The sequence below is a fragment of the Penicillium daleae genome (assembly GCF_028827525.1).
Source record: "Penicillium daleae strain IBT 16125 chromosome Unknown utg000009l_segment0_segment0, whole genome shotgun sequence".
Lineage (NCBI taxonomy): Eukaryota > Fungi > Ascomycota > Eurotiomycetes > Eurotiales > Aspergillaceae > Penicillium > Penicillium daleae.
Window position 1 is genome coordinate 2738217 of NW_026623157.1, and position 21766 is coordinate 2759982.

Below are 21766 nucleotides of genomic sequence, written 5' to 3' on the forward strand. Positions count from 1 at the left end.
ATGGGGACCAGTGACCAGTGAACAGGGAGGAGCATCGAGTCCTGACTGAGTATGAAGTATGAAGTTTGGAGGATTTAATTGGGTTTCATGGGTATGCGAATTGTGACGTGGAAGGGCTTTTAAAATTCGTTGCTTGTTCCTCTATTCATCTCTTACTTGTCATTATTCATATGAAGTTGTTTGATTCTCCCTCTTTGAGGTCTTTTTGTAGAAAGTAGGATGAATGACGGGAAGAGAGTGTTGGTGAACCCTGCTTTGTCTAGTATGTGCAGTGGCTCGGGTAGAATCCTGAACGGTACGATGTCTGGATTTGCGTCTACTCTAACTACTCCTAGCTGGTAGCAGGTACAGCAGCTCTCGGATCTTCCCCCAACAAGACCTGCAACCAGTCCAGGACCCCATAGTATAGACCAAGACCAAGGTATATACAATTTCCAGGGTCAACGGGCCCTCCAGAAGGTCTGAGTCTCCACAACAAACCCGGTTTAGGGCCAACTTGGATTGGCCCCACTGGCGGGCGCGACTGGGCGGATTGAGATCCCGCCAGGTTCGAGAGCTTGGCTGGTGGACCAACCAGAGCAGTGGGATGGGTATCTGGACTCCATCGAGGGACTCCATCGCAGGAGTATATTCCTGGCTATGTATGGAGTATGGAGGACTGGAAGAGTAGTCCTGCGGTGGAGTGATAGTCGGATCTACTACATAGCTGGCAACCACACCTCGCACCGACCTCCATCAAAGCTCTCCCTTGGCCATTCCGTTTCCTCCCCGATGTACCCGATTCCCGAATGTTCTTCTTTGTCGTGATGAGGTTGGTGATGTCAAAGACTTTTTTAGCTCCCACCCGTCATTCCCCTCGAACTCAGAAACTACGAAATCGGTGAGGAGGGCTAGAACTACACAGGCCATCCGGCAAAGGTTATCTGACCAGTAGGATCTCCCCAATGCCTCCTTGTCGGTTCCCCCCTCGTTTGTCGTACGATGCTCTCCTCTTCTCGCCGTTTCTCCCCCTCTGCATCTGGCCTCAATCGGCCCCATACAGCTGGCGGGGACCCCCTCCCAATCGAGTACCTTGTTCTCTTATATTCTTGTATTCTTGTATCAGTGCTCGTCTTTCTAGTGACGACGGTTCGGACACCTTGGCCATCTCGTGCTCTGTATCACCCTCCTGCTGCTCCATCCTGGGTCTGTCCCACTTCACCCTTCCCCAACCCACCCAAGTTTTCGTCTCTCCTCACTGTCATCACCGTGCTGAACGGGTATTCGCCCGGATCTGCTGGACCGCTGGAAGTTCTGTCCGACCGTGGCTCCAATCCTGGTAGACCGACGACCTGGACCTGTCCGCTGGCAACGCGGGCGACTCGGACGCCTTTCGATCGCTTGCCAGCGTTTCTTCAGGCACCGAGCCACTCCTGATAACCGTGGTTCTTTGCTTCTTAATTGCCCATACATCCAGTGCTGGGAAACGGATCCTGCTGGTTCCTCGCTGCTCCTTTATTTTCCCCTGTATTAGGGAGCGGTCGTATTTGATTGAATTAATTGCCTTTCAGTACCTGAAGCTGTGGGAAGCTCCAAGCTGAAGCCTCGAACCCTTCATCGCACTCTTGGGACTCCTTGGATACCTAGAACTTTCGGAATCTACGGGCCCTCTCTATATCTATTGCACCGACTGGATCTACCAAACCCTACTCAGCTTACCCAGTCTCCCAGGCTCCTACGATTACTCCTAGCGGAAACCAGCTAGCTTCATTGGTGACCTCCGCAGCTGCTTCCATCGCAACTTCCAACTTTCCCAACAAGCAGAGACCGGCTCTCGCCCTCTCCGCCATTCTTTTTAGTTCAAACCCGGTGACTGCGCCTTGCCTAATAAAAAAGTCTCTTGCCATGTCCACTGGCAACGTGAATCCTCCGCCTCTGCCACCCGGCTTGACAGTTACGGATCCTATCAGCGCCATCGGCACATCCCCCTTCACAACCGCAAATACCTTCTCAGGCGACTTTCTCAGCCTCCCAATCCCAGACGACGAACAGCTCTGGGGCCTCAGTCCAATCTCACCAACAATGGGCACCGGCAGTTGGGACACCAAAGCCGATTCGGCCGCGTTCGCAAGCTCCGCGCTAGAGCGCGATCTGAAGAACGCTCAAGTCCGCAACGGCCAACCTACACCCCCTCCATACGATGATCAGCACTCGCGCGATCCATCCAGTCTCGAGGCAGAGCCGGCGAGTAAACGCCGCCGCGCGAGAGAGTCCAAAACCGCCGCCGCAAGCCTCAGTCCAGATCTAGACGACTGTCCACAGCAAGAGCGCGCCAAACGAGCCAAGTTCCTCGAGCGCAACCGTCTCGCGGCAAGCAAGTGCCGCCAAAAGAAGAAGGAACATACCCAACTGCTGGAAGTCCGGTATAAAGAGCAGTCGGAAAAGAAAGAACTGCTAGTGGGCGAAATCGCCCGGCTCCGCTCCGAGATCCTAAGCCTGAAAAATGAGGTCCTGAAACATGCCCAGTGTGGCGACGAGCCGATCAAGCTCCATCTAGCACAGATGGTGAAAAGGATCACAGACAACGACGGTGCACCGGCTGTGCCGGTCGACCCGCCCATTCAGTTACCGGATCATGCCCCGGCCTCGCCGTCAGATACGGCGCCCACGCCGACTGCCACGAGCGCGCCGGCACCGACGGGGTCAGCGGCGCTTTCGTTTGGCTTTGATGATCCGCTGCAGTTGGAGCCGGCCGCTGCGGCGGCGGCGGAGGCCTTTGAGCAGCAGTTACGGCGGGACTCGGAGGTGTCGATGGTTTCGGAGTCTTCGTATGCGTTTTCTGCGGATGAGACTTTTGATGATTTGATCAATGTATAATGAGGTGGTGTATGGTTTTTTACGCGATGCTATGTGCCCCTGCGAGATGAGATTGTGGTAATAGGCTTGGGATGATTCGTGCTTTGGATTTTCATCTCGTCTCTCTCCTTGTCGCTGTTGGACGGCAGGCCCTTTTCAGCGCGGCGTTATTTCGGCTGCGAAAAGCGTGGTCTGGATCTTTATTCTCTTTTTGCCTTCTTTACTTGTCTCCCTTGTATTTTTGATTTGCGATCCAGTCTTGCCCCTAGCGTGAGGCTGGAGGGTGTCTGGCGTTTGTTTCTGTCTTTTCGAACTGCTGCGGTGTTTACAGCCAGCTGATGGAACGTCGAAGTATCTATATACTTCCGGCCTTTGCGATCTTTTCTTTTTCTCTGATTGTTTTGCTTGTGTTCATGTCTGGGGTTTACTACTGTATGGAAGGCTTTTTGCTTGGTTGGTGGCTGTTTGTCTATTGTTAGTATTTATGAGTGGATTGGAACGTCGTGTCTTTCCCCATATGGATGGGGCAGGTGAGACTGCCTAGGTAGGACCTGAGATCAATACCTTAGAAATGGATTTGGACTACTACCACTGCTTTCAATATCGACCAAGGAGCATTCGTAATTGCCACTGTTCAAGAGATTCTACCGGCGTGGTAATCGAATATATTCTAGGAAGATATGTTGCGCGGTCTATTATAAGCGAGAGCGTTACGTGGTGTACAAAATCCTAACAATCCATCTTTTCCTTAGTCAAGCCCGCCCAGCGGCTGACTCCTCATTATGCATAGCGCGATTCTTGTCCTGGTCTGATTCCACAGTTTCCACACGCGTCGAGTATTGACCTGGTCCATCCTGTACATGGCTGTCATGATCCTCTGTCTCAGGATCAAATGAACCACCCTTCCACCCATGTTCAGCATCATGATCAATGCCATCAAACATCTCATTAATCTCCTCAAGCGTCTTTCCAGCCGTCTCCTTAAGACAGAAGAACGTAAACGCCACAATCAAAATATCCAAAAGCCCAAACAGCAGGAATGTCGCCCACCCAATACCAGCCATGATGTAAGGTGTGGCAAAGCTCCAGATAAAATTAAACAGCCATTGAGATCCCACGCCAAACGCAACACCAGGCTCGCGGATGCGGGTGGGGAAAATCTCGCTCGTACATGGCCAGGGCAGAGGGCCCCAGCTGAAATTGTACGCGATGATGTCGAGGTATATCAAGGCTACGGTAGCGATACCTGCGGATGAGACGACTCCATCATGTGGCGGGTACTCTTTGACGACGGCCGCAGTGGCAAGCATGCAAGCGGCCATAAAGGCAGCCCCGCTGGCCAACAACGGGCGACGCCCGAACCGGTCGGACACGAAGATCACAAAGGTGAGACAAGCAACCACCTTGATCGCGCCAAAGATACCGGTCAACAAGAGATTCTTGTCGCCCGGCCCGACAAGAAGCGAGAAGAACTGTGGCCCGAAATACGCCAGCGCCGTTGAGCCGGTCGACTGCTGCGACAGAAAGAGTCCACCACCAATGAGCAGTCGGTGCAGGTTCGGCCACTCGAGGAGCTCGCGAGGACGGAAACCAGCTGTCGCGTGGCGCTCTTCTTCCAGGCCACGGCGCATCTCGTCGAATTCCTCGCTCACGGCTGAGCCATCACCGGCCCGGATCCAGACCAAGCTGCGCCAGGCCTCGGCCGTCTTGCCGTGGGCTAATAACCAACGAACACTCTCGTCGAGTGTAAACATTCCCAGACCCATCATTGCCCCTGGGACAAGCTGCAGTCCAATAGGTATCTGCCATTGACTTGCACTGCTGGGCATGGCTTTGACACCGTAGTCGATCCAGTAGGAGATCAGGATACCGATGGTGTACGTCAATTGGTAGCAACTACCAAGTTGACCTCGAATCTCCTTGGGACTCATCTCGGACATGTAAATCGGGATGATAGTTGCAGAGCCACCGATCCCCAGACCGCAGATTACTCGCCCGACATAGAATGCCGGGAGCGAGTGCGTGTCGATAACTTCGAGGACGACACCAAGGCAGAAGACCAGGGAGCAGAGCATCATGGCGATACGTCGTCCATACCGGTTTGTCACGGGCCAGACGAGGAAACATCCGGCTAGTGCGCCGGCTTGTTGGATGCCGACTGCGATTGAGCTTACCCGGGTCTTTTGGGCGGCTGTAAAGTCGAAGGAGTCCTGGAAGGACTTGAAGGTGAGGACGCCACCTGGAGTATGTTAGAATCGTATGGATGATGATAGAGAATTGATCGATTGATCGCTATACATACCAATGACACCTGAATCATATCCGAATAATGCACCGCCGCAACACAGCACTGCAGCTAGCCAATAGGTCCTCCATCGGGCTGTGGACAGCCTCAGCGCTTCCATGGCCAGATAGTCGTCACTGTCCGAGTCCAATTGATGATCAGGAAGCTCAGGCTGTTGGGGAAGTTGCGAGTACGAAGCAAAAGAGACAGAAGTATGATTCAACCAATTTGATATTCGGGTCCGCCAAGACGAGACAATTGACTCAGGAGAGGCCCTGGACGATGATACCAGCTGGGCAGAGGAGGTTCTTGATATAGAGCGTCGGATTACATGGCTGGGCATAACTGCGGAGAACCAAAGAAGGAACGAACGAACGACTGGAGTCAAGGCGAGGTAATTACCCCAGGAATGAATAATCTTGGTCGATTGGAGAGCCCACCAGCTGTTTTGGGAGGTGTAGATCTCCGGATTTGCAGCGGATTATGTCATGGACAGCCGACAGCCGACACGCAAGGCAGTGGGGAGATCACGCCATGTGCACTACGGAGTAGGCTGACTAGAATGATTGATGAATGCCAGAGGGATATGGAGCCATTTTCTGGATCTGTGGAGATGGAAAAGACAAAGTTCAGGAACCGGGTTGGGTCCACGCAAAGGAGGAGGACGAGACAATCGGAGCATCTCCAGGCCTCCCGCCATCAGGGGATCGTAACCTATACATCTCTAGAACTGGTATTTTAGCCTCATTAGTGTGGTAATAAGCTTCCCCGCATGTAATATTACAGCCGATTACGCGGCAGCCACGAAACCCCTGCTCGGGATCCACCGCATCTCCATCGCAGCCGACTGCCGATGGGCGATTGATAGCAGCCGAGCACGAGAGATGATTCCATTCAATTACTAGTGCTGGAATGTTAACTTTGCTTTGTAACAACCCTCCTCCTGCCATGTGTGCAGGGATCGGAGCAGAGGCCGATCCTGCGGGGATGTTATAAGACTGCATACGCGTGCAGCTGTACCCCTCTCTCAGAGTGGCTTTTTTTTCTTCTCTCTTCATTACTTTCTTTCTCTCGTTGCCTTGATTCTTTAGTTCGGCAACTGCTTTTTATTGTGATCTATAGCCGAACGCGAGATCTACGATTTTTGTTCATCATGGCTAAACGCCCCAACTTCCTCGTCATTGTCGCCGATGACCTTGGTTTCTCCGACGTGGGCTGCTTCGGCGGCGAGATCCGCACACCAAATATCGACCAGATCGCAAAGGAAGGACTCCGATTTACAGACTTCCATGCGGCGGCGGCATGCTCGTGAGTCGACTCAACTTGACAACCTTCAAACTTATCGGCCTAGTACGGAAATGCTGACCGTTGATATCCCCTCAGTCCCACACGTGCCATGATTATGACTGGTACTGATCACCACATCGCCGGCCTGGGTAACTTGATCGAATGGACCAACATCTCCGGTCAGAATGGTCCCAAGGGCTCCGCTATGAGCACAGCCCCGCAGCGCGGTATGCCCGGCTACGAGGGATATCTAAACGAGCGGGTCGTGGCTCTCCCGGAGCTCCTGCGAGACGCTGGCTACCACACTGTGATGTCGGGCAAATGGCACTTGGGTCTGACCCCCGAGCGATCACCCCACAAGCGTGGCTTTGTTCGTTCATTCGCCCACCTGCCCGCTTGCTCCAATCACTATGCCTACGAACCCGAGCTCCGTGATCAGGATCAGATCCCCACTTTCATCGAGGCGAGCTATATCGCCCTCCATATGGAGGATGGCGAGTATGTGCGCAAACTCCCCGAGGGCTGGTACTCGTCTGATGGGTACGGAGATAAAATGATCGATTACCTGCGTGAGTGGAAGGAGAGCGGTGGCAGTGCCGGTCCGGATGGCAATAGAGACCGTCCTTTCTTTGGGTATCTCCCTTTCACTGCGCCTCATTGGCCATTGCAAGCTCCGAGGGAGTACATTGACCACTATCGCGGTGTGTACGACGAGGGGCCCGATGTTTTGCGGGAGAAGCGTCTCCAGCGGCTAAAGGAGCTGGGCATGATCCGCGACGATGTTGTGCCGCATCCCGTTGATGCAGAGGAAGTCAAACCCTGGTATGAATACACTCCCGATGAGAAGAAAAAATCTGCCACGGCTATGGAGGTTTTCGCGGGCATGGTTGAATGCATTGACTATAATGTCGGCAAGGTGGTGGACTATCTGCGGGAAATCGGAGAGCTCGACAACACCTTTGTCTGCTTCATGTCCGACAATGGTGCCGAAGGTGCCGCGTACGAAGCCTATCCTATGGTTAAGAACGGCGTGATGCCGCACCTGCAGAAGTACTATGACAACAGTCTGGAGAATCTGGGCAACGGGAACTCATTCATTTGGTACGGTCCCCGCTGGGCGCAGGCTGCTACCGCCCCGTCTCGTCTGTACAAGGCCTACACCACGGAGGGTGGCGTTCGCGTGCCTTTCACCTGCCGCTTCCCCAAGAACATTCCCCTGAAGTCTGGGGACGCTGCCACTGTTGCGGGTGGTATCACCGACCAATTCGCCACGGTCATGGACCTGGCCCCCTCCATCCTCGATATGGCCGGCATCAAGCACCCAGCACCAACCTACCAGGGCCGTGAGGTCGTCTCCATGCGTGGCCGCAGTTTCTACCCCTGGGCCATTGGCAGTACCGAGCGCATCCACCCCAAAGATTTCATCCAGGGCTGGGAGACATGTGGTCGGGCCGCTCTGCGCTGCGCAGACTGGAAAATCGTCTTCATCCCCAAGCCCAAGGGTCCCGAGCGCTGGCAGTTGTATAACCTTGAACAAGATCCCGGCGAGGTAAATGACCTATCAGAGCAGGAGCCCGAGAAACTCAAGCAGCTCCTCAAGCTGTGGGATCAATATGTCCTTGAGACGGGTGTGGTCCCGCTGTGCCCGGATCTGGGAGAGTTTTTGGAGGCGACGGAGGCGCAGATGCCGGAGAATGCTTGGATGGAGTTTGATTATTGGAAGGACGGTGCGAGAGATGAACCCGAGAAGTTTACTCGTCAGCCACCTCGATTCCAGCGGGTGGTGAAGCAGTTCTAGTACGTTGTTTTGACGGGTTGATATTGCATGTAATGATACCTTTGAGCTTGCTTTGATGATATCATGAGTTAATAGAATTTGGAGTTTTCGCATTGTCAGGACTTTGTGTTACTGTAGTTGTGATGGGACTGTTTGATCAAAGGTATGCAGTTCGTGCATAGATGGATCTTTCTGCTTCAGTCGACTGAACACTCTTTGTTGCTTTCAATAAAAAGGAGGCATGGTTGGTCTCATGAGGTTACTCGATTCTAGTATTGAGAACTGAGAGTTTCTCGCATAATAACTTCAAATGGATCCTTTCAGGCTTGCTGGCCTACAAGTACCAAACTTATGATACTCGTATAATCTTATTAAACACAAACCCATCTACCAGCAATCATACCGAAAGGCCTCGCTAAATACATCAACCCCATTAATTGGTATATACAAGTAGCCAATGTCCGAAGATTATATCATGAAAAAGAAATCCGTAAACAATTCCTGTCGTACACACCGCGAGTCCGCCCATGACCGCGACACATCCTGTCTCCTCGCCATCTCTTCCAATAATACGATGACTTTCTCCGCAGATGGATGGCAGGCAACGGAGGAAGCAGGGTCTGAATCAAGGTTTGCGGTCATACGCTGCATTTCTTGCACAATCCACTGCCGTTGCTCGGGAGAGCCTTCCAGGCCCGCAACAAATAATGGCCATAGAAAGCTAACCGGCAGATGTCCTGATTCCACACCCGCAGATTCGACTGTGGCGAGTTGGATGATTTGGTCAACCGCGCCATTGACACGGTCGGTTCGGGGATAGATTGCGAATGCCACGCGGTGAAGGTAGATAAAGTTTGCTAGAAAAGTGGCCATATATTGCCTGAAAGTACGGCAGACTTCATGGGCGACAGGTGCACATAGTGTATCAGTCAAGGCATCTGGGTTACCGTACACATCGATGACAGAGGGTCGGCGGTGCCAGAGGGTCTCGAGGTCTGCGCCCACTTTGTGCGCTATTTGGAGGACTTCGAATTCGTCGCTGAGCGTGCCCCGGCTGCGATGGTGGAGGTCAATGCAGACAATGCGCCGGACAATCTGTTGGGCTTTCACAAAGAAACGAAATGCGGGGTCGACGATTGCCTCGTAAACGAGATAGCCAGGGCTGCGGAATGGGTCCTCGCTACCATTCTCCTTGCGTTCTTCGGTAGGAGTTGTTGCTTGGGGCTGCTCTGGTATCCTTCCCATTGGCTCTTGCTCAGATATGTGGCCAAGTCCAATCACTGGGTCACCCTCGCGGCCTGCAATAAGTGATTTCACGTCAAGAAGTGAAACCCATGATACCAATAAATGCCCTAGTCCAGTCCAGGCTTGAGTGCGATCACTGAATCTTTGGAGTAGAAGATAAGCAGAATGGAGATATGATGTGCCTGGAGCACAAAGCTCGGGTGATGAGAATAACTGCAATCGTCAGCTGAGCCATTGATCCTCCTGTTCGACGTCAGATACGCACCTCGGATAGCATCAAGAAGAACACCGTTGCAAAGACTTTGACCAACGTCGTGTCAGTCACGTCCCCAAGAAGACACGCCTGAATCTCCGAGCTGGCTACTCGGTAGTACGTAGGCGCCCATCGCCATCGCTTCCCTTCCATCATAGCCTTATTTATATCCGAGTAACAATATAGCGCATTCAATAGCGGACCATACTCCCGCGCATGAGCGAGGATCGACGGCCGAACATATTTCCACTCCATTGTCACTGGCCCGAATATCGCTGCCGGGGGATCAATCGCCAAGAAATGTTGGAGAAGCTGCTCCTCATACGTAGTGCTACCGGGATCAGGCCAGCTACTGCGGGTAGTCGCAGCATCTGAGGCACTGCCAATGGAAACTCCGTCTACCAACGAAGCTGAGCCATCCGGACTTAGTGGTGAGCGTCGCTCGCCCACAAGCTGCGCCTCTTCCGATGTAGTCCCTGTGATACCTGCTGCTAGCGGTTGGGGTGTCTGGCTGGTCGTGAATGCCGCCAATCCACTCGTCAGGTCAAGATGCTTCTGCTCCAACTCAGATGTAATCCCTCCCATGAATCCGAGAATATCAAACGAGCCTCCCAATTCCGGCGGGTATGAATCGGGGTCTGTAGGTAGCCGTCGCACTGGCGCTGCCTGCGCGGCGATGGTACGATGATGCTCATCCGAGCGGAGCACGGTATTAAAGAAATTGATGTCGGGCGAACGCTGCGAGGCAGCCGCGACGACGGCCGCCGCTGAAGTCAGTCCCAGCGCCGGTGCTGGTCCGGCTTGCGATATCGTGTGTGCAACAGCATTCGTGTGTCGGTTATGGGTTATTCGAGTCGAGGCTGACCACGGGCTACCGAGAGCGATAGGCGGTTTGTAGGCGCAATGAAGGCGAAGGCGATCGCAATTTGAACAACTCGGCTTTGCCTCATCGCAGCGGACCTTGCGAGCCCGGCACGTCAGACAACCTGTCCGTCGGCGAGGGCCAGATCTGCCTGCTCCCCGGGCTTTGGGCACCTGTCAGCCGAGCGATCGGTGTTAGCGGCGCCATGTGGGGGGAAATTTAGTCTCAGGGAGAAGAGATTGTAGTCACGAAATACCTCCATATTGGAACAAATGGTCCCAGCTTTGACAGCGCCAGAAGCATAGTCGGCGCAGGTCGAGGGTCGGTTGGCAAAGAAGTAGGGCCGGTCGGCCGTGACCGATTTCCCCGCAATGGCGCTGGTCCACACGATGAACGGGCGATTGCAAAGGTGGGTTCAATAATGACGAGCTCGGGACGCTTGGAGATGGTTCAGAGGTCCACCCAGGGCAGGAAAAGGATACTCCCACATTGCACATCTACGTCCATGCTAGACAGCAGTGAAGAAAACATTTGAGTAGACATGCGCGACGCTCAGACTCCCACGTGGTCGATCGAGCCGCTGGTTCAGGGCGGTACCTGGCGATGAATCTATGCTGAGCGATGATCTACCCGTTAGGAAATCATCCATGTCTAGCTCCCTTACATTGACAAACACGATTGAGAAAGCTGAAGCTATATCAAATTTTGATGGGATTTTATCAAACAATCTATGAGAATGCTCATTCAGCCACGCTCTCCAGTATCTCCAGAATATCCTCCTTCTTCAACGGCACAGGATTAGCAGCAGTACAAACATCATCCAAGCTATTCACAGCCAGGGCATCAAAGTGACTTCGATCCACCCCAACGGCCTTGAGTGTACTCGGCATATCCAACGCATTGAACAGTCCACGGACAGTGGCACTCGCATCCGCCAAGTCTTTATCCAATCCCCCTTCCCCAGCCAGAATGCGTTCCACTGTAGGGTCACTATTCCATATAGCTCGCTTGACTCGGTCCTGCTTCTCTGGCTGGTCACTATCCGCTGGCGAGTGTTGCCGATTGAAGCGAAGAACGGCCGGCAAAATCACACAGCTGGTCTGGCCGTGTCCTACACCGAGAGGCCCGAGCTGGTGTCCAATTCCATGACTCGCACCAACAGAAACCTGCGGGGCCAACAGAAGATTACCGGCAATGTCACCCGCGGCGATGGCACAATCAAGTCGAGGCTGAAGTTGTGCTGGGTCTTTCACTGTGAGCAGAAGATTCTTCGCCAGTGTAACAAGTGATCTCTCTGCAATTTGCAGCAATTCCTTCGAAAGAGGATCGTTTGAGCACAGGGCCTCGACACAGTGGTCAATAGCCCGGACACCAGTTGAGATCCACACCCACTGCGGCGTGGTTAGTGTCAGGCGAGGATCCAGAATGACCAGTCGCGCGAACATCTTGGGATGCTTCATGATGCGCTTGTGCAGGGTAACCGGGTTGGTCGATCCTCCATAGCAGGAAAACTCGCCAGCTGAGAGCGTAGTCGGGATAAAGACGATAGGCAACGTGGGTTCGTTGCCAACGCCGGTCCTGTCGCGCATGGGAGTGCCATCTGCAGCCCTGGCCTGGTATAAACGGTCCAAGTCGTCGACTGTCTGGACTCCATTCACCACGGCGTAGACAATCACTTTCGCCCCATCTGAGAGAGACCCTCCACCAAGAGTGACCAGGAGATCAGGCTCTACTTTGCGGATGTCGTTAATGATAGGCACTAGGTCGTCCCAGGGCGTATGAGGGCGGATTCCAATCCAGGTCTTTGCGTGTCGATCCCCGAGAGCTTGCTCCAGATCCGAGACAAGCGAAGTCTGCTTAGACAGACTTGTAGATGCGATGATGTACACGCGCTTCGCTTGGAAGGTTTGCTCTGCGTGTTTGGCGCAGGACTCGGTGAAGGGCAATCCGTGGGAGATGTGCATGTCAGGGCAGTTGCTAGCCTCTGGACAGGCCAAGCGGTAGACTTCTTTTCCTTCGGTTGCCATGGTTGCGAAGTCTGTATGTATATCCGTTCTTTGCTTGTTTGAGGGCTGTTTACTTCCCGTCCTCAGGTCTGAAAGATAGTGAAGAGTGACTATTTGTCTGGGTTTATATCTCCTTGAGTGCTAAGCTTCTCAGCTGACGTGGGCGCATGGATCTGCGAGGGCTGAGGAGGGGGCCTTTCGCGCGGGGGCCAAAATGATCCTCTTGTTATGGAATAGTTGAAATGGAGTCAATAGATAACTACAGGCCGTGATTGCAACTTGTTAAACGTGGAGTGCGTTTTGCACTGCCCCGCTACATCGCACTGGCTGCCTATATAGGAGGTAGTTATTTTCTATCACTTCTTCAGCTCCTTGTTGGCCCAGTGGATCTACGTGGAGTCGATGTTCGTACTAAATGGAATGCACCAAAATTGAAGAGCCGCAAAAACATCCAGCGTCATTTGCTTCAAAGCTCAAGGTATCTTCGCTCAGATACTGTTCCAACCGACAACGTGGATCGTACCAGGAATGGAATATATGGATTTAAACATCAGGGGATAATTCTAATACACAGGATGGCCATCAATGCGCCATCAGGAACCAAGATAAAAAATTACACGTTGCAGACATCCTCTCCAACCAATTACTCAATCCACTCCAGACCTTGAGGAGTGCTCTTTGTCCGCCGGGCCAAAACTTCAGAGACCTTCTCACGCACACCATCCTTCTGGTTCCATCGACTATCAAACTCCTGAATAACCTGGTTCTGGCCCTGGCCATTGCTACGGACAAACTTCTCGATCTCGGCCTCGGAAGGCAGGCCAAACCGTTCGTGCGGGTAGCGGTTGTAGTCACCCTCGCTCAAAAGGGTCAGACGGCTCTCCCCTTCGGGAATGGTGAAGAACTTATCAACGGTCTCGTTGGAAACTTCGGCCAGAGTAGCCGGTTGCCAGGTGGCCTGGCGAGGGGGCTTGGACATCAAACGGGCCTTAACACCTTCAACGAAATCAGGGTGGCGCATGAAATTGGCAGCAACCTCATATTCGCGTTGGAAGGTCTCGGTGATGCTCCACTTCTTGCCAAGGCGCATCTGGCGGAGGGTCACCTTGAGAGAAGTTGGGGAGCGGCTAGACAGGGTTTCAAGGGTCTTCTGGGCCCACTCTTTCTGCTCGGTCTCGCTCTCCAAGGCTTGGATGATTTCCTCGACGGTGTTGAACTTGAAGCAGCGGTCAATGGCAGAGCGCAGGGGACCGGCCAGGAGAATGGGCTCCTCTTGAAGAGAGGGAAGTCCAAGAGAGAACTCGGCCATGGTCTTGTTGACAATGTTCAACCGCTCGGGCAGGCCAACGTGATCGGGGAAGACCAGCTCCGAAAGACGCTGGGTCATGTTGCTGAGAACGCTGGAGTGCAGGAAGTGGGTAGCGATACCAGAGTACAGAGCTTGCACGCCGTTCAGGCGCTCCGAAGTCAGGGCGAGGTAGGTACCGGTCTCGCCGTCCAGTCGCGGGAGGAAGAACGAGCCACCGACATCGGGGAAGAAACCAATCGTAGTCTCAGGCATGGCGAAAACAGTCTTCTCAGTCGCAATACGGAAAGGAGCGTGCATGCTGAGGCCGACACCACCACCCATTGTAATTCCGTCCATGAAAGAGATAACAGGTTTCGAGTATGTAGCGATCGTGTGGTCTAGACGATATTCGAGTCCAAAGAAGTCCGTAGATTCACGTTGTCCCTCTGCTCCCTGCTCGTTCTGCAAGGCCAGAGCGGCCACATCACCTCCAGCGCAGAGCGCCTTGTTTCCAGCTCCCGAGATGAGGATAACGTTTGCGAGGTGAGACTTTTCCCATTCCTGTGTGGCCAACATTGCTTAGCACGCAACCCATCTCTAGGAGTTTCGCAAACAAACTGACCTTCAATCGAGGGAAAATCTTGCGAGCCATCGAGCCATTGAGGGAGTTGAGCTTCTTAGGGCGGTTGAGCTCAATGCTTCGGAGACCGTAGATGGAGTTGAACAAAACATCGTCAGGCTCATCACCGGGAAGTTCTTTGGGGATGTCAGGAGAGGTAGACATCTAGAAGACAATCAGCATTTCAGCATAGTCCGTCACTCCAGTCGCGAAAAGAGTCCTCTTACCGAAGCAGCTGCGCGGAAGGCAGGGTTCGTCACCTTGGCGCGTAGAGGCATTGCTGGCGAGGAGCACCGCGAGATCCAGCTCGGCGGCGAAGGTAACCGGGAAAAAGAGTGTCTTAGCAACATGAAGACTAGACACCGAGGCCAAGAGGGAAACGGAGGGAGAGGGTTGGGCTAAAAGGATAATCAGATGTTCTCCGCTTTACCGTTGACCTCGGGAGTTTTCTTGGACTGGATTTTCTTCCGGTCCGAGGGCCGCTTCTCCGCCTCAAACCGCGATGAGTTCAACACCCGCCGAGATCACCTTTACGTAAAGTACCGATTCAGGATGTTTTTAGATGTGGTTACTGTCGGTTGTCTATAAGAGTGCTAATTGACCTGAATACTCTTATTTAGCTTCAGCGTCTGTCACTTTGGGGCTGACGTTCACCTAGGTTACTTAAAATGCTTCAGCATAGATATGAACCAAGCATATAAACTCAATTGGGACTCATTGAAAGTTGGAAAATGATATTCTATTTGTACAGATGGCCAGAATACAGATAAATGAAGAGAAGTATAGATCAATGCACACACACACACGCACACACACACGCACACACACACACACACACACCGCGACCCCGAAAGCGATTACAGGTATCGTGCGCTGGCAGGCTTGCTGTTCAGATCCCGAGAGTGCTTCTTGAGGATCTGGTCCAACGCCTTCTTCTCGATAATCAACCTCGCAGTCTCCAGGAGGTTCTTCACATCCACATCGCTGCGGTCCATAATGGTCGCATAGCGATTCATCTTCTCCACCTTCTCAAACATGTCGTGGTCCACCTCATCCGTGATGAAGGTCGACCGGCCCTTCTTGGTGTTCCATCCGTTCGATTCGAGGACTTTTTCGAAGAGGTAGGGGGTAGATTTCGAAGGAAGCGAGATCTTATCATCGATGACAATCAGCTCACCCCGCTGGAACCGGTAGCTCAAGGCAATGCGCCATGCTTGGTCATAGATCTTCGCAGGCAGGTCTGTCGAGAAGTCGCGTGGATGAGGACCATGGGCGACACCACCACCCCTTCGAATTGGTGATTGCTTGTCACCGACACGAGCACGACCGGAGCCCTTTTGTGGGATGAGCTTCCTATGACTTCCGTGCACATCGTCCCTCCACTTCGTGCTGGCAGTGCCTTGGCGGGTCGCATCACCCTCGTATATGACTGCGCGGTGAAGGATATCTTTGCGAATGGGCATCTGTAGTTGTTTCTGACTGTAGTTCACCAATCGAACAGGCTCCATGGAAGGGAAGGAGTAGGTCATGACATTGACAGGGCGGTCCCATGGGGGGAGCGACGAGGGATCTGAGGCGTCGGAAGTGGTTGAAGCATTGGCCGGGGCCTCTGTAGCCATTGACCGTGCAAGGCATCGTCGCTAGTACCCGAAGATAGTCAGTTGGTATTCTCAATTCAATGAGTTCCTCGAACTCGGAGGTGCTAAAAATTGGACCATACCGTCACGTTCTCCGATCCCGAAAGAAGGCCACCGGAGCTGCGCGACAGCAGCCGCAGGGCTCGAAGAGTTTCGCTGCCAGGCATTGTGAACAATCCACCGCAAAAGGCAGCTCGTGTGAGTTGATAATGTGCGGCGTCTGGGTTGAGAGGAGCAAAAGTTGATCGATTCCGGGGAGGCGGTGGGCGCCAGCAAAAGTCTTGGCTCCGAGCAGAAAAAGTTCCCCCGTGGACAACAACACCATCAACCGCCGAATTCCCTACCCCAACATCCCCATCAGATACCTTTCACAATGGCCCATTGTGAGCGGGCATCTAAGCCGCTGCTCCAATGTCTCCGCACCACCTATACTAGAAGCTTGCCTACCTTACAGGCGCGCGGCTTCCAGTCGTCTGCGGCCGTTGCAGAGGCTCAAGCCGAACAGAGCCAACCATTCCACAAGAACCCCGACCCATCGCTTGTCTCGAGCCCTCGACTGGAGCGACGGTTGATGAGACAGGGCACCAACCCCATTGGATCGCGTCGTCGTCGTGCTGCCCTTCAGAATTCCGCCAATATCCCCTTCGAGCAGCTGCCCTACCAATGTTTCCAGGAGGCACGAAAGGTCCTTCTGGAAGACCGTGCAGAGAAGCTGAAGGAGATTGAATCAATGAGGCAAAAAATTGCGAGAGTGGAGGCTCAGTCTGTCGAAGAGGCCGGAGGTGAGCAGGTGCAAAAGTCTCGCGTGCGCGCCATGCAATTGCACTTGGAGCGTCTCAAGATCAACGCCGACATCAATGACCCATTGGTCAAGCGGAAGTTTGAGGACGGACTAGGTATGTTAAATTTCTTTTCATAGGCAATTATCGACTTTGTGCTAATCCCTTTCTCTCAATCACAGGCGACATGAGCAAGCCCATCTACCGCTTCTTGGCCGACCGGAAATGGCGGGAATATCGCCGCAAGATCCTGGTCCAACGTATCACGCAGATGAATGTCGTTCCCGATGTCCTACCCCACTGCGATCCTACAGTCGAAACCAAGTTGTACTTCAACAAGCGACAGGTCCAGCCTGGTGACTTTGTTGAGGCCAAGGCCAGCACCGAAGCACCTAAGCTTGACATTCAGATATTCGAGCGTGGAGAGAAGCTTGTCACAATCGCTGTCGTCGACCCCGATGTTCCCAATGTGGAGGCCGATAGCTTCGACTACAAGATGCACTATCTGGCTGTCAATGTGCCCATCTCCGCCGTCAACACCAAGGTGGACCTCTCTCAGCTGTCTGCAGACTCGCAAGTCATCCTTCCCTGGCTGCCCCCCATCGCCCAGAAGGGTAGTCCCTATCACCGTCTTTCTGTATTCATCATGGAGCAGAAGGACTCTCAGCCGCTCGACTTTGCTGCCGTGAAGGCCAATGAGACTGACCGGGAGAATACATTGCTGCGCGCTCTGCAGGCCCGGTACCACCTCAAGGCTATTGGTGCCCACCTGTTCCGTAGCCAGTGGGATGAGACTACTCTGGAGGTTATGAAGCAGATTGGATATAGCGGAGCCGATGTCGAGCTCCGCCGGAAGAAGGTTGAGCCTCTTCCCTACAAGCGGAGAAATCCTTCCTCCTTCAGGTGAAAGGCATATCTTCCATCTCTCCTCATCTCCTGTCCAACCCCTGTTTGAGTATAGATTTGTATTGTACAATTGAATATGTATGAATATGCACAGCAATCCAGTCTCCTTTTGAAAGACACCCAACTCCTCGTAAATGCAAAAAATGACATGTATCAGATGACAATTCCGACAACTCCTCCGCCCCCGCGGTATCTAGTTCGATTCCACTGGCTGCATGGTATTGCGCATCCATTCTGCCCTCGATGGCGGCCAGACTCGCGCGACGATCTTTCCATTGATCAAACCCAATGGCAATGGCCCGAAGTTTCTCGAGTCCCTCGACCAGGGAAGATTATCGCCGGTTACGAATACATGTCCTTCGGGAACCTATACCATAGACGCACAAGTTAGACACCAATCTCTGATCCACGAGCATAACTTCAAGATCGATCTCACCTGAATCATATCCGGCTGCGTCCCAGCTTTAGAGCTGTAAGGCGGATCCCGACAGACAAAATCCCCAGGCATTCCGAGCACCCTTTTCGCAGCATGCGCACCGAGTATGTTGGGATGGTTATATCGCACCATATCACCCACTTGAATACCCTTGCCATTTGCGTGTCGCCGTGATATCAGAAGCCAGTCGCCACGCGTGTTCAAAGTCGGGTACATTGAAGGTCCCTCACTCGATTGGAGGGTCACTAGGTGCTCCCACACCAGGGCGCAAGCACAGAACCAACCAGCGCCATTGTAGGCAATTCGGGCGATTGCCCATGGCTTTATGCTCAGCGAGTATCGAAGAACGTGTTCCATATGTCGCACGGCAACTGCATGCCCTGTTAGTTGGAAGCTGGTCGCATTGGATAGGATTGTTATCGGGGATCGTGGAGACTCGAGTCACATGACCGCATGTTTAAAAATCAAATTTCTTCGAGTCCACAACTTCTTTCTCTTCCGCATGTCCAGGGTCCGAGTCGGCAAACCACTCTGCATCCGATACGAGCATGTGCTGCTGCAATTGATTGACCAAGCGATCGACTTGATCCTTGCGATCCGCTCAATCTCCCATTAATGTGTGGGATCATGATTGAGTATCGCGCGATCTCGTCGATACCGTGAGTCTCATGAATCAGGAGCATCTCAATCGTGATTGAGATGCAACACAATATCACCGTTCGTATGCCACTACTCAAATGGCACAACCGAGATATCGGATACTTTCCCTCTGCCTATCGCTGTAGGGAGACCCACCGCTTCTACAAATGCTAGAGCTTGCCGTCGTCGAAATTTATCACCAGGACGAGCAAGTGTGGACAATGAAGCAAGATGAACATAACCGGCCTTGTCGGATGACAAGGCTGTCCCCCAATTGGTCTCAGTCTTGACCCCATTTAACTATGGGACTGGATCTTTGAGGCTGGTGTAGTGGGGAGACACTCTTAAGCTATTCCTAGAATCTTTGCATCTATCTATTCAATTGAAAACACCAATTTTATGACGCGCATTCTATACTATTTCCATACGAATATCCCCACCGGGCATGAGCTTCTCATTCTTTCTTCCAACCCGGCTTCCACATTGCGTCGGCATCTGCTCATGTTATCCGAGTCAGCTTTACTCCATCACCAAAGATGCAAACTAACATACCAGGATGTTTCTCAACAGGTACAATGTCTTGTCTCTTCTTCGCCTTCGTCCGATGGTCGACTCCAAACCTCTCATCTCGACCCCGAAGCAACCCATCCAACCCACCCTCATGCGCTCTCTCGACCGTCTCGGGCGATGTAAAGCTACCCATCAGCTGCGGCGGTCCCATGGGCACCGGATCGCCACGATCAACCTGCCACATATGATATGTCTTACCATAAATCGGTGCGATATCCTCCATCTCCGCTGTCTCGGCTGCTTCCCACACCGCGGTTGGCATGCCCCTGGGCGTTGGCATAATGAGAAGGCCACACTTAACCTCGAACTCATGCGTGTGCCATAGTTTTCGTTCTTCAGGTGGGAGTTCTTTGAAAATGCGCGGCGAAATCATATATTCGACGCCGAGGAGGCGTGCGTTGGACTCGGGCGAGTCGTAGATCAAGCATTGTCGGACATCTGGGTTGAGGGTCAATTGCTCAGTACCTTGATCGGGTCATGTGGCTCGGTTTGGATTTTTGAGGATCACGCTTACCCTCTGTCAAGTGTGTACAATAGTGGTTCGATTCGACACATCGCGTGGGATCGTCGGCGTAAACGTGGAAGGCATTCAAATGCGCGCAGATTTGTTTAACGGGCGTGAAGTCTTGGGTCATTGCAGCTCCGGTTTCGAGAACGCGACTCTTGACAGTGCGAGGATCTCCTGGGATGTCACTGGACTCTGATGCGGACTTTTTTGCGCACGATGTCATTTTGGATAGATGTTCAATATGATCCGCTCAGGGTGTTGTATGTAGGTATGCTATTTTTTCAAGGAAGAGTCCTGAAAAAAGTGCTTGGGATAACTTCAAATTGATCACCTTGGGTGTTGATGTATAACAAGGTCGACTTGTACTTTGAACAGGTATTGCAGCAAGATATTTGTTCTGCCGGGCAAACTAGATACATTTGACGTCACAATGATTGCAGTTCTTGGTTCAAGTTACTGATACAGCAGATGCAGCTTGACTAGGTGCAAATATAGGTAAAAGAATGGAAGTAGCAATCTGTCGCGAAGCACGGGGTTATATATGGAACTACGAGTCCTCGGAGATCCTTAATAAAGTCGGCTACTCTGTTTGGTCGTGTCGAAGGGAAATAGGGTTCTTTACGACAGATACTTTGAGCGAGTGCAGAATGGAGTCAGCTTTTTAATAGGTAGACATGCTCTCCACGCAAAATGAACGTCTTTTGAATAATTGGTATTGAGAGCAGTTCATTCTGATCGAAAATAGACTGTCTAGGTGGTGACTAGTGGTTGGCGCAAAATTTGCTGGTAAGTTGACGGAGATATATAGCGGGCTTATGACGTTCCTGTCTCCATCACGGCTAGAAGTTAGGAGACCTCTAGCTCTGCCCATCTATGATTAACTGAGCCGTTATGGACAAGGGCTCGACTAAAAATTTCCAAAAAAAGACATTTAGAGCCTCCTCAATCAATCCCTCCAACATCATACAGTCCTGGATTTCGTGCTAACTTCAAGACGCCCGACAGATCCTCGCAAGACACAAAAATCTCTTCCCAAAAAGCGCCCCGTGATCATCAAACTTTTTTGACGGGCACAAGAACCTTGAATAAATCCCGAGCGTGGATCCAACGCCTCCTACTTACAGTAGAAGACGCTCAACAGTTCAACATATGGACTTCAAAGCCCAAATCCAGTTAATCCACCTACACTACTTATATAGGGCAGGGCGCACATGACCCGTTGATCGGCCGATAAAGGCCAGCACCAAAAGACCTGCATGACTAGTGAGTAGTGACTACAGTAGTGACCTCAAAGGCGGGCGGTCTAGACCCAGTCAGGACTAAACACCGCGCTATCAACGCACTACCGGCCATTTTTACGCTAGGGACAACGATCGAAAGGCATGGTGCAAGAGGGTCGCGAGGAGGAGAGGGTCCCTCTACGGAGAACCACCGGAGGTCAAGGAATCAAGAAAAAGAATGAAACAAAGAGTTAATTCCACTTTCGATCAACGGTATTGTTAAGTTGTATCCTGGGCAGCCGGGTAGGGCGGACGGCATATGGCATCAAGTCAGTGCAAAAAGGCGGAAAACTCTTTCCTCTTTGCTTATTGTACCAAAGCCACTAAAACTATGCAAGTGCGGTACCGTTTTTCCTCCTCTTGAACGCCATTTTACTCCGTCCAGAGTTTAGTAAGTTTAATACTCCATCTGGTGTCCAGTGGTCCAGCCCCATCACGGTCGGGAAACTGGCACGAGGACGCCCCTCTCCCACTCACGCTGACTCCATCCCGACTGGTCTTGGCCATTGGCTTCAAGTCAGAGGCTTGAGGGCTTGAAGGTTCAGGGCGGAGAAC

The 21766-nt window shown here is 52.5% G+C and overlaps 9 protein-coding genes across 9 annotated transcripts; 3 read left to right on the plus strand and 6 right to left on the minus strand.

The window, feature by feature from the left end:
* Positions 1 to 1884: 1884 nt before the first annotated feature.
* atfB (bZIP transcription factor atfB) lies at positions 1885 to 2856 on the plus strand (the record flags this gene model as incomplete). The annotated part of the gene is made up of 1 exon (XM_056915523.1): positions 1885 to 2856. The coding sequence occupies one exon, from the start codon at positions 1885 to 1887 to the stop codon at positions 2854 to 2856; it is 972 nt and encodes a 323-aa protein (XP_056760277.1).
* A 731-nt stretch (positions 2857 to 3587) lies between these two features.
* Positions 3588 to 5240, minus strand: N7458_012142 (sugar porter family MFS transporter; the record flags this gene model as incomplete). Its single annotated transcript, XM_056915524.1, has 2 exons — positions 3588 to 5074; positions 5138 to 5240. The coding sequence occupies 2 exons, from the start codon at positions 5238 to 5240 to the stop codon at positions 3588 to 3590; spliced, it is 1590 nt and encodes a 529-aa protein (XP_056760278.1).
* A 1032-nt stretch (positions 5241 to 6272) lies between these two features.
* On the plus strand, positions 6273 to 8204 carry N7458_012143 (arylsulfatase; the record flags this gene model as incomplete). The annotated part of the gene is made up of 2 exons (XM_056915525.1): positions 6273 to 6427; positions 6503 to 8204. 2 exons carry the CDS (start codon positions 6273 to 6275, stop codon positions 8202 to 8204), a joined length of 1857 nt encoding a protein of 618 aa, XP_056760279.1.
* Positions 8205 to 8651: 447 nt separating this feature from the next.
* N7458_012144 (Zn(II)2Cys6 transcription factor) lies at positions 8652 to 10805 on the minus strand (the record flags this gene model as incomplete). Its single annotated transcript, XM_056915526.1, has 3 exons — positions 8652 to 9641; positions 9694 to 10716; positions 10800 to 10805. 3 exons carry the CDS (start codon positions 10803 to 10805, stop codon positions 8652 to 8654), a joined length of 2019 nt encoding a protein of 672 aa, XP_056760280.1.
* Positions 10806 to 11283: 478 nt separating this feature from the next.
* Positions 11284 to 12570, minus strand: N7458_012145 (iron-containing alcohol dehydrogenase; the record flags this gene model as incomplete). The annotated part of the gene is made up of 1 exon (XM_056915527.1): positions 11284 to 12570. The coding sequence occupies one exon, from the start codon at positions 12568 to 12570 to the stop codon at positions 11284 to 11286; it is 1287 nt and encodes a 428-aa protein (XP_056760281.1).
* A 622-nt stretch (positions 12571 to 13192) lies between these two features.
* On the minus strand, positions 13193 to 14734 carry N7458_012146 (mitochondrial 37S ribosomal protein mS47; the record flags this gene model as incomplete). Its single annotated transcript, XM_056915528.1, has 3 exons — positions 13193 to 14398; positions 14460 to 14621; positions 14684 to 14734. The coding sequence occupies 3 exons, from the start codon at positions 14732 to 14734 to the stop codon at positions 13193 to 13195; spliced, it is 1419 nt and encodes a 472-aa protein (XP_056760282.1).
* A 579-nt stretch (positions 14735 to 15313) lies between these two features.
* Positions 15314 to 16260, minus strand: N7458_012147 (mitochondrial 54S ribosomal protein uL4m; the record flags this gene model as incomplete). Its single annotated transcript, XM_056915529.1, has 2 exons — positions 15314 to 16096; positions 16177 to 16260. The coding sequence occupies 2 exons, from the start codon at positions 16258 to 16260 to the stop codon at positions 15314 to 15316; spliced, it is 867 nt and encodes a 288-aa protein (XP_056760283.1).
* Positions 16261 to 16466: 206 nt separating this feature from the next.
* N7458_012148 (mitochondrial 54S ribosomal protein mL38) lies at positions 16467 to 17779 on the plus strand (the record flags this gene model as incomplete). The annotated part of the gene is made up of 2 exons (XM_056915530.1): positions 16467 to 16989; positions 17055 to 17779. The coding sequence occupies 2 exons, from the start codon at positions 16467 to 16469 to the stop codon at positions 17777 to 17779; spliced, it is 1248 nt and encodes a 415-aa protein (XP_056760284.1).
* Positions 17780 to 17971: 192 nt separating this feature from the next.
* On the minus strand, positions 17972 to 20154 carry N7458_012149 (uncharacterized protein; the record flags this gene model as incomplete). Its single annotated transcript, XM_056915531.1, has 4 exons — positions 17972 to 18145; positions 18215 to 18585; positions 19406 to 19888; positions 19938 to 20154. The coding sequence occupies 4 exons, from the start codon at positions 20152 to 20154 to the stop codon at positions 17972 to 17974; spliced, it is 1245 nt and encodes a 414-aa protein (XP_056760285.1).
* Between the last annotated feature and the right edge of the window lie 1612 nt (positions 20155 to 21766).